General features: G+C 32.2%; 1 protein-coding gene across 1 annotated transcript in view; it reads left to right on the top strand.

Annotated features, from left to right (window-relative positions):
• LOC101896075 (nicastrin) overlaps positions 1-11,502 on the top strand; it is a 28,034-nt gene extending 16,532 nt beyond the window's left edge. Inside the window, exons 4-7 of the mRNA XM_011294897.3 lie at positions 5,595-6,414; positions 7,213-7,424; positions 9,581-9,797; positions 9,992-11,502. Coding sequence (XP_011293199.3) covers positions 5,595-6,414; positions 7,213-7,424; positions 9,581-9,797; positions 9,992-10,016 — 1,274 coding nt within the window. The 3' untranslated portion in view covers positions 10,017-11,502. The remainder of the gene's footprint in view (positions 1-5,594; positions 6,415-7,212; positions 7,425-9,580; positions 9,798-9,991) is intronic.
• The last annotated feature ends 548 nt before the right edge of the window (positions 11,503-12,050 follow it).

Here is a 12,050-nt window from a genome sequence, read left to right as displayed (position 1 = left end):
GAAAACCGTTTTAACACATGTTTTTTGAATTTTTGTTTGAATGTCCTTCAAATTAGTTTATTCCCATAACCGAAAACCACTAATCTATTCCCCAAATATTAGTCAACCAATAACAAAAAAATCTAAAATTAAATTTGAATCGATACAATAAAATCCAAACAACAACAAAATGTATGGCCTTTTAGTAATTCAAACATCGAGTGAGATTTGAATTTAATACATCTCATATTATTATTAGAGATCTTACATATATTTTTGAAATTTTTGTCAACTGAATATTTTTTTAATTGGCTGATATTCCAGCAACAAACAAAAACAAGCAATAATTATATTGAAGAAAAAATATTTATGTATTACCAAATAACATAACCTTAGGAATAGAAAATCTCATAGGGGATCGAATATTTAAAAATTAAATAACATTTCAAAGTAAATTATAAAACAAAAAAAAAAAAATGACATTTTTTAAAGTAATAAAAAATGTAGACAATTTTAACATTTTATTTAAAAAAAATTGAAAAAAAGAAACATAAGTGCTCAAAATAAAAAATATATAAACGATGAAAAGAAATATTAAAAAATATTTTAAATTATATTATGGTTGAAAAAAAATAAGAGTGATCATCATATAAAAAATTCGAAGGGATTTTCAATTAAAAATATAATAAAATATTGGCAACTTAAATCATCAAATATGATAATTTCATTTTGTTTTGTAATTTTTAAGCTATTTATTTATTTTGATATAAAATACAACAATCGAAAAAAAAATAATTCGATCCCAACCATATTTCTACAAAATCTATTATTGGTGGCCTTAAAGTGCAATACAATTATAATTACTACTATTACTCAAAATCGTAACAAATTTAAAGTGCCTTCAATATTTGTATTTTGCTCACAATAACATATATTCATGTTATTTTAGATAACAAAACGAAACAACCAAAATACTCAAATTTATAATGCGCTCAATATTATTACAAATATAGTTTAAGATAAACATGAATTTCATATAACCAACCAAAAATTCACAAAATGGAAACTTATTCTAGTCGAATATTTTATAAGCAACTTTTAATTGTATTAATAGAAAAAACACAATGTATGAAATTTTCATATTGCAGTTTAATAATAGTAATAAAAAAAAACAATTAGCAATACTATGCAATTTTTTGGAGTTTCTTTAAATTGGAAATGAGATTAGCGTAGATTATAAAGAGGAAGTACATACAGGGTGAGGTGAAAAAACGGCAACCAACTTCGTACTGCTGTCATTTTCAAGCCACTCTACCGACAGCTGTTAAAATTATTCCAGTGACAGCTTATTATATTGTTTACAAGCGTGAAAATTTTCCAGAAAAAAGTTATTCGTTATAGAATTCAAGCGTGAGAGTGTGATTTCTTTATATTTGGCTGAAAAACCACTAGTGGTTCTCGTTAGAGCACTCCAGCATTCAAATGTGAATAAATATTTGTGCCTCGTACAATCGCTCGTTACCGTGATACTGGTAGCGTAGCCCGACGTCAAGGAAGTGGACGGAAGAAAACAGCAACATCAGCAGAAATGGTGAGAAAAGAAAAGAAGAAAAGTGGCCGAAAAATGGCTCGTGAGCTGAACATTCGGCAAGAGCTAAAGAGTTGCTTCGCTTGGCCGAAAGTGGTGACCTGCCGAATTTGGTTTTGGTTTTCTCCGATGAGAAAACATTCGTTGTCCAGCAGTTTGTAAACAAACAAAATGATCGTGCTTACTTGCCAAAGAGGTCAGCTGAAAATGTGCATCTTCAGTTGGCCACCAGAACTTAAGCGCCGGCCATGGTGATTGTGTGGGCCGCCATAACAGCCGATGGCCGCTCTCCGCTCGTATTAATCGACCGTGTCATCAGAATAAATGCCAAATATTATCGGGAAAATATTCTGGAGGGTGTATTAAAGCCTTGGGCGCGCAAACATTTTGGCCGCGGACCTTGGACATTCCAATAGGACTCAGCACCATTGCACTCAGCACGCGCCACCCAAGAATGGTTAAAAAATTATGTTCCTCGCTTCATTTCCAGCGCACAATGGCCACCAAAATCTCCGGATACAAATCCGTTGGACTATTGTGTCTGGAATATTTTGGAAAGCAAGGTTGGCACTAAAAAATACAAAAGTGTCGATCACCTCAAGCAAGCGCTTCGCCGGAAATGAGCCAAAATACCGCAGAGCAACATTCGGGCAGCGTGTGACGGTTCCATTGACCGTTTTAAGGCCATATTTCGTGCCAAAGGTGAACAAATCTAAACTTGTTCTGAAATTTGATGCTATTTCCGACATTTTTTGCTGTCATTCAATAAAATTAAAAAAAATGTAAAAATTATGGGGTTTGACTTTGTTGCAGTATTTTTATCTCACCCTGTAAAATACCGATATAAATATTGGTATACGCAAAATTAAAAAAAGAAAATCTAACATTTATATCCAGTTTTATGGGAAATCATAAATTCCATATTCATCTCAGGTTTCTGGTTGAGAGACATTTATAGATATAGAAAGAATCGCTGACTTATTTCGCAAGTTATGACAGATAAAAGTATTGAAAATTGTGATCGTTTGTGGGTGAGGTATTAGAAGGGGGAGTTGATTCTTGAAAGTAATACAAAATTTGTCAGTTTTATTTTCGACATTTTTCCGAATTCTTTGCAAGATTTCTTATAATTTCCCTCTCCAGTAGACAGTCTGGTAATGAAAAATTCTAAGTGGATTTGGGTGTACTGAGTTTGTACATCAAAATCTCAAAAGAGTTTCGGGTTCTCAGGCCAAACTTTTTAAGGCCTTTGTATAGCTTTTTGGATATCCCACACCAAACGGATATTTTGAAAGTTCCAACCATATTTTTTACCTGAATGTGTCGCCAATTCATTATTTTTGTTTGAATTGACTTATGGCTAAAGTCCCAAAATTTAAAGACTTTTAGACATCTGAAACTTTTTTATACCCTATACCAACTCCCCGAAATACTCATGTCAGACCGTGTATAGTAGGAAGGTGCAGTTCCTTTATCGGAACATGGCCTATGTAGACATTATTATTACATTATTTTGTATTCGGAATTGTTGAGTTTGTAATGGGATAAATCTCCTGTGAAAGTTACAGAATACTGGTTTTGATATATTAACCATATAGTCGCAATCAGACAATCTTATTAAGTTACATAATAGGTCTACTGACCCTCACAATAGTCTAAGTTTTTGTATGCTTGAGTTTGTTAGAAGTTTGACAAAGCCGAAACTGAAAATGTTTTTTCTTCTATTTTCATAAATTTATTTTTTTTTTCGGTGCGCTACTGCCAATTATTACCTCACACTCTATTGTGTCACCATATGTTGACCAAATGACTCTACACCGATCCATGATGCAACCAACCTAAACAAAATTCCCATCGTATATCATCTCAAATGAATGACACCCCTAAATGCACTGTGAAAATGCTTCATTCAAATGTTCGATTTCAAACATGAAAATATAACTGCAACAATTTGCCATATGGTGGAAACACACGCACACACAATGAGTATTGGCTGGCTGACAGGTAATGACACTGGCTGGAGTTGCTGCTACCCACACAGGACACACACACCTGCCGCAAAAACTAAAAAAAAGAAACAATAAAACGGAACTAAATGTTATGATGCAGTTACAAGTTGCCCATTTGCTGATAGGGGAAATGTGTTTTAGATCGACCAACTCGAAAGAAAGAGAGAGAGAGAGAGCAGTTTTGTAAATGATGCATAATTACACACAAATTATTTGGCTAAAGAGGATCAAAGCATATATCGGGTGGTAGTTCTATTATCTTCTCATGTTTTTTTTAAATTTTAAAATGAGTGAGTTTTGGTGAGTATTTGAGCTGAAATTTGGTGCTGTTATCTTAAATGGGGTGTCATTTTTATCGTTTCATCTTCTTTGTTGCCATTTGATCGTGAGAACTTTTTGGTTTAAAATTTGGGTGGTTTTCATTTCATTTCCAAAAAATGCAAATGTATGGGAAAAAATTACAGTTTTTTTTTTTTGAATATTCGTTTATTGCGCGATATTTGAATATTAAAAAATTTTAAATATGTTGTAGAGATATAACGAATCGAACTGGAAACTTTTTCAATCTATATAAGATTTTGAAATGTTTTGAAGCCAACATTTCCTAGCATTAGGTATATTGTTTACAAGCGTACAAAAGCGTTTTGATGAGAATTTTTCAAAAAAAAAAAAAAAAAAAAATTCATATTTGGCTGGAAATCCACAAGTGGCTATCGTTAGCGCACTCCAGAATTTGTATGTGAATAAATCTCGTTACCGTGATACTGGTAGCGTAACCCGACGTCAAGGAAGTGGACTGAAGAAAACAGCAACATCAGCAGAAATGGTTCGAAAAGTAAAGAAGCGACTTGATCGAAACCCGCGTCGCAGTGGCCGAAAAATGGCTCGAGAGCTGAACATATCTCAATATTCCATTCCACAAATATTGAAAAATGAGCCCGGGGTAAAGCCACTGAAATTCCAAAAAGGGCAAGAACTTACACCGCATCAGAAAGAAAATAGACCTAAAAGAGCTAAAGAGTAGCTTCGCTTGGCCGAAAGTGGTGAACTGCCAAGTTTGGTTTTCTCCGATGAGAAAAAATTCGTTGTCCAGCAGTTTGTAAACAAACAAAATTATCGTGTTTACTTGCCAAAGAGGTCAGCTGAAAATGTGCACCTTCGGTTGGGCACCATAACTCAAGCGCCGGCCATGGTGATGGTGTGGGCCGCCATAACAGCCGATGATCGCTCCCCACTCGTATTAATCGACCGTGGCATCAGAATATATGCTAAATATTATCGCGAAAATATTCTGGAGGGTGGATTAAAGTCTTGGGTACGCAAACATTTTGGCCGTAGACTTTGGACATTCCAACAGGTCTCAGCACCATCGCACTCAGCACGCGCCACCCAAGAATGAGGTTCTCGCTTCATTTTAAGCACACAATGGCCACCAAAATCTCCGGATACCAATCCGTTGGACTATTGTGTCTGGAGTATTTAGGAAAGCAAGGTTGGCACTAAAAAATACCAAAATCACTTCAATCAAGCGCTTCGCCGGGAATTTGCCAAAATACCGCAGAGCAACATTCGGGAAGCGTGTGGTTTTGTTGCGTGTTTGAAGGTCATAATTCCTGCCAAAGGTGACCAATTCGAACAAATCTAAACTTATTCTAAAACTTGATGCTATTTCCGACATTTTTTGCTTTCATTCAAAAACAAAAAAAAAAAAATTAAAAATGTAAAAATTATGGCGTTTGACTTTGTTTGTAGTTTTTTTTATCTCATCGAATTGAGAAGAAGAAGAAAAAAAGAGAGAACTAGAATATGCAAACTCTTAGTAAAAGAGTGTAAAATTTCTATCTCCAACTGCTCTCCTTTTAGGACAACCGGACAAACGTATTATCTATGTTAAAAAGGATTTTTTTTTTGAAAATTTAAAATTTATTCAAAATTATTTTAATATGGATTTTTATAAACTTTCAATTATATGGACAATTATTTTAATATCATAAGTACTCATTTTCAATTTCTTCCAGGTGTTGGTGCAATGGACTCCCTAACCGGCTATACAATTCTCGTCAGTGTGGCCCACACCCTATCACGTCTGCTGAGCGACAAAAAACAATTACAAAATTCCAAATTGAATATTCTCTTTATGATATTCAATGGTGAATCCTATGACTATATTGGCTCGCAAAGATTCGTCTATGATTTGGAAAATTTATATTTCCCCAAACCGTCAACACATACGGCCCCCATTACATTTGATAATATTGAATTTATTTTAGATTTGGGTACATTCGATGATATCACAAATATTAAATTGCACACCCTCTCCGAATTCCCCCAGGCCAAAACATTGTTGACGAAACTGCAGAAATATGGCAATACCCCGAAATATGATTTCAATATCAATTTCCAAAGTTCAGTGGGCTATCAAATGCCACCAACATCGGCACAATCTTTCCTAAGGAAAAATCTCTCATTTCCTGCTGCAATTCTGAATGGCCCGCCGAAAAATCGTTTCTATCATTCCGTCTATGATGATGGGGCGAATTTAAAATATAATTATACAAATTCATCATTGGACTACACGAAGTTGATGGGACAAAATGATGCTTTGAAATATTTCCACCACGAAGATGTGCAAATGAAAATTCGCAATGTCTCCGCGGTCATTGCAATGTCTTTGTACGAAATGTTGGCGGGCAAGGAATACATTGGCGAAGAGCTACCCAGCCCGGTGTTGATTGATGAAATCCTATACTGTTTTATAAAATCACAAAATTGTCCCCTCTTTTATGCCGCCTCAAAGCCAAATAGTTTTACAAAGTTGCCTTTGATTGCACCAAATCGGTGAGTATTAAAACATTTTTATTTTTGAATAAAGGATTTCAATCAAATCAAAATTCTATATTGTTTTTGCAAAATGGTCTGGCTTTATCCCTTTATTGTTGTTTTTATAAAAACAACGTTTGTTTATTAGTGGAGAACGATGGTAATGTTTACCAGGGGGTAAGGCAGGGAATACCTAGGTTTCGGAAAGAGCCACCAATCCTCATCAGTTCCCTTGTTTTTGCCTGGGATATTCTCCCCAGAAGTTATTTTAAAAATAACTTCTATGACAAAAAACATTTTTTACCCAAGTGACGAGATCGTAAGCTCAATAGAAGAGGAACCAAAGAATTAAATAAAACTAAAATTCTCTTGGAAAGTCTTCTAAATCTTACAACCGCACTTATAAACATTTACATCATTCTCCACTTGATGTAAATGTTTATAAGTGCGGTTGTAAGATTTAGAAGACTTTCCAAGAGAATTTTAGTTTTATTTAATTCTTTGGTTCCTCTTCTATTGAGCTTACGATCTCGTCACTTGGGTAAAAAATGTTTTTTGTCATAGAAGTTATTTTTAAAATAACTTCTGGGGAGAATATCCCAGGCAAAAACAAGGGAACTGATGAGGATTGGTGGCTCTTTCCGAAACCTAGGTATTCCCTGCCTTACCCCCTGGTAAACATTACCATCGTTCTCCACTAATAAACAAACGTTGTTTTTATAAAAACAACAATAAAGGGATAAAGCCAGACCATTTTGCAAAAACAAAATACTACGGTATCCCGAACAAACAAGCCACAAAATTCTATATTTTCAGCTACATAAGTGTAAATAGAGATAGCCAGGAGGCCACCATTTGGACTTATCGCATCATGGGCTATTTGTTGTCCCAAAAAATACCCAATGCCAGCCAGGAGAATTGCACACAATTGCCAAAATATTGGTTTGCTGGCTATAACAAACAGGGAGAATGTGGTATAACCACACAAAACTTTTCTCTAGCCTTAAGTCCTGCATTTATCATAGAAAGTAAGTAATGATTACACCAAACAATTTGTGGTAAGTATTTTATGAAAATACATGTCGAGACTGTTGAGGAAAACATTAGTACTGTTGTGTCCCGTGGACACGTTTTTTTTTTTTTTTGTCAAAGTATTGCTCATTTTTTTGGATTTTTGCAAGCAGGATTCTATATTTAATTTAAATAATGCCTTTTAAAGAGTCGGTGGTGTAAATAAATAGTATTATGGACGTATTTACTGTCATAAAAGTATTGCTTCATTTTTTGCATTTTGGGAAGCCAAATTCTATCTTTTATTGAAGTAAGGTCTTGTTTGTGTAGCAGTCTTAAATTACTGCTTTATATAGAATGTATAAGTAAAAGTCTTAAATTAGAATAGCTTCTAAATACACTTTTTTAGGTAGAACTCCTTATAGCTCCTTTCTTTTGAGAGAGATAGAGAGATTAGGGTTATATTGATATATTTTTTATTTACAATCAACTTTACATTAATTCAAAGACATCAGGCCAAAAAAAACTTGATAAAATCACATTATATCGAATTATGTTATCACAAGTTTTAAGTTATCATTACTCTTCATTAAATCATCATAAATCATTAAGTCTTCTACAGGTATCTAATTTTTCTAACTATGGGTCTTCCATAAATAGAAGGCTCTCTTGAGATCTGTTGGTTTAAGCCATTTTCAGATCCTAGGGTAACATTTGAATGTCATCTAAACCATCATATGGTGAAAAAAACTCCCCCAAAATGGCGTGTCTCAGAGAACACACACGATCTAGACAGGAAGGTCCAATGCTATAAGATAGAGCCTCTTGATAGGGAAGCCTATCAGGCGTTCATACTGATGCAGCCACAGGTATTCATACTGATGCAACCTAGAACATCGTCTGCCTAGACAAACCATGGTAATTTTGGCACAATTACGTTTAGGATGGTGCTGTCGTCTCAATTCATATTGTTCACGATTTGATGAAGATGTATGAAATGTCTGCCAGTCGTATGACACAGACCCGCAAACCTACCCCACTCACTTTAGAGGATCTTTGGTTAGAGCCAGCTTAATCATCTTTGAAAACTATTCTTTAAAAATCCAGGATTAGGGACATGATGGTCTATGAAAAAATATTCTTTAAGAATCCACGTCTATGGACCTGATGGTCTTTGAAAAAAGATTCTTTAAAAATGCAGGTTTAAAGACCTGATGATCTTTGAAAGAATATTCTTTAAAAATATTTAAAGGCCTGATGATCCTTGAAAATATTCTTTAAAAATCCAAGTTTAAAGACCTGATGATTTTTGAAAAAATATTCTTTAAAAATCCGAGTTAAAGACCTGATGATCTTTGAAAAAATATTCTATAAAAATCCAATTTTAAAGACCTGATGATCTTTAAAAAAATTCTTTAAAAATCCTCGTTTAAAGACCTGATGATTTTTGAAAAAATATTCTTTAAAAATCCAAGTTTAAAGACCTGATGATCTTTAAAAAAATTCTTTAAAAATTCACGTTTAAAGACCTGATGATTTTTGAAAAAATATTCTTTAAAAATCCCAGTTTAAAGACCTGATGATCTTTGAAAAAAAAATTCTTTAAAAATCCACGTTTAAAGACCTGATAATTTTTGAAAAAATATTTCAAAAATCCACGTTTATGGACATGACGGCGTTCGAAAAAATATTCTTTAAGAATCCAAGTTTAAAGACCTGATGATCCTTGAAAAATATTCTTTAAAAATCCAGGTTTAAAGACCTGATGATCTTTGAAAAAAAATATTCTTTAAAAATCCGAGTTTAAAGACCTGATGATCTTTGAAAAAATATTCTTTAGAAATCAACGTTTATTTGCCTGAAGATAATTTAATGAATATTCCTTAAAAATCCACGTTTATAGACCTTATGGTCTTTGGAAAAATATTCTTTAATGTTTATTGAACAGATTCTCTTCAAAAAAGATCCTTTAAAACTCCACGTTTATAGTGAAGGTCTTTGAAAACATATTCTTACTTATATTCTTAATAGATCTACGTTTATAGCTCAGTGGTAGTGTTAAAAAAACTCTTAAAAGTAATACGATAGCTCACATGGCCGTTGATAAAATATTCATAAAAATCCGACTTTCTCAATGTAAAAAGTAATTATCAATTTTTCTTCTTCCTTCTAGACTACAACTGGAGCTCTGGTGAATATTCAACTTGGTCTGAGTCAACATGGAGTTCGTTGAGCTCTCGCCTATTCTTACGTCCGTCCCGCACCCATGAAATTATCACCTTAACCACCGGCATTGTGGTGTTTTTCATTTCGTTTTGTCTAATTTATATTATCAGCACAAGATCTGAAGTGTTATTTGAAGATCCTGGACCAAATGCTAGCACGGATGCGTAAGATATTATTTGAAACTTTTAATTTTCTCTTTTAATTTTTATTTTCATATTTAATATTTATATTCAATTGTTTTTATCTAGCGTATTTTGTTTAGGAACAAAATAATTATATATATTTTTTTATTTTCTTTCTTTTATGTGTTTCTGTGTGTGTGTGTTTGTCCCTTTTCCCCTCCTCCTTTGGATTATAGGTTAAACCCACCAACAGCTTGTTAATATGACCACCATCACAGTTTACTCCATATCACCAATTCTAAAGACACAGTTTTTAGCACTACCACAACAACTGTTCACACTGACAAACGGCAAACTGTAACAAATTTATTAAACAGCTATGCAGATTTTAGTATAGCCAAGTCTATAGTTTTGCTAAATATGTGTTGTGTTTAAACAATTGTATTAAGTTTTTAGATTTTTTTTATTAAAAAAAAAACATGATGATATATCTTTTCATTTCATGTTCATTAAATAGGTGTATAGAACATTTTGGGATTTAACAAAATTGGTTTCATTTTTAAATTGTTTTTTTTTTCATTATATTTATAATTTGTAAAATCAGGCTCTCGGATTAGTTCTCCGATTATTTCTTTGATAACTCTCTTTTTTGTATTTGTTTGGTTTGAAGTTATTAAAAAGTTAAATTGTTTCCAATTTTTTTTAACGTTCCGATATTGCGACTTTTTTCGTTAGCCATCATCAGGGATTGTTTCAATTTTTGGGTGACCTATTAAATAAATTCAATTTTGTGTAATCTAAAAGAAGTCATTGCGCCACCATAAACTATTCCATGACCTTTCATACATTTTTTCTTATTTTATAATTCTCTATGCTTTTCAAAAGCACCACTCATTTTGATATTTTTTTCACACATACAAATTTGTCCATTACTTCCAAATTCTAAAGAATATCTAATTATTTTTATGATCTACATATAATCATATCCATTATTTATATCTCTTAAAAACTTCTTAAAAAAAAGAAAATTACTAAAAACATTTGTAAACTGATAAAAGACGTTTATACATATATACAAAATATAACGGTAGTGACAAACCTTTTTTTTTCTAAAATTAGAATAAATGATAACTATAAAAAGAAATAAAAAAGATAAATTTATATTTTGTTAAAAACATTATTGTATTATAGTTAGCTTAACAACAAAACTAAATTTTATTATAATATATACATAAAGATATATTTATATACATTTCAAATTACATAAAAATGTATTCTTTTCCAGCTAGTTTGCTGTAAAACAAGCATAAATAATACATTCAACATCATTTTTTTATAATTGTATATAATTAAATATATATTTTAAAATACAAAAACTCATAACAAATAAAATACATCAGGATTTCTCAAACTGAATAAAATTAAAAAAAAAATATTTTAAGAAAAAACATCACGCTATTTCTTGAAGCAAATGTATTTAATTTATAACACATAGACATATAAAAATAACTAGACCTTGTTCAACTCAATACAATAATAAGAAAACAACAAAATATTAAAAAAAAAAACAACAACACTCTAAAGTTTGCCAAGGCAATAAGGACACACAAAGTGACTATAGTATATTTAATATTTTTCTTGATTTTTTTTTTACATTAAAACAAATACCAATAATAACTAAATTTTCAACTCTGTAACAATAATTTAGAAAAGCCAAATAAAAATATACGTAATATATAAAGCAAAACTGATTAGTTTTCAATTAAAATATTTTGGAGAAATTCTAGATAAAGATAATGATAAGAAAAAAAAAAAACAAGTAAAAAAGCTGTAAGTTCGGCCGTACTTTGAATACCCTCCACCATTTGGAACGAATTTGACATTTCTCAAAAACAATAAATTCCTTTAAAAATTCTATTAAAATCCTATACGACGACATGTACCTGCATAGGTAACTTTTTTCATAAGCCATTACAATATTCAAATGCGAAACTTAAAAAAAAATTGGAATATCTTGAGGTACCGTTATATGGGGGCTATACGAAGACGTAGACCTGCACAGACAATTTTCTGTCTTAGGCTGTAGTATCCATTTCGAACTTCAAATACCAAATTTGAAACAATTCCGGTGAATAATGTCGCTAAAATCATTAAAATTCCGAATATCGGGAGGTACAGTTATATGGGGGCTATACGAAGACGTGGACCTGCACAGACAATTTTCTGCCATAGACTGTAGTATCCATTTTGAACTTCAAATAAAAAATTTGAAACAATTCCGGTGAATAATGTCGC

The sequence above is a fragment of the Musca domestica genome, unplaced genomic scaffold, assembly GCF_030504385.1.
Source record: "Musca domestica strain aabys unplaced genomic scaffold, Musca_domestica.polishedcontigs.V.1.1 63, whole genome shotgun sequence".
NCBI classification, from domain to species: Eukaryota; Metazoa; Arthropoda; class Insecta; order Diptera; family Muscidae; genus Musca; species Musca domestica.
The sequence above is the reverse complement of the archived record's forward strand: the minus strand, read 5'-3'. Positions and strand labels throughout refer to the sequence as shown.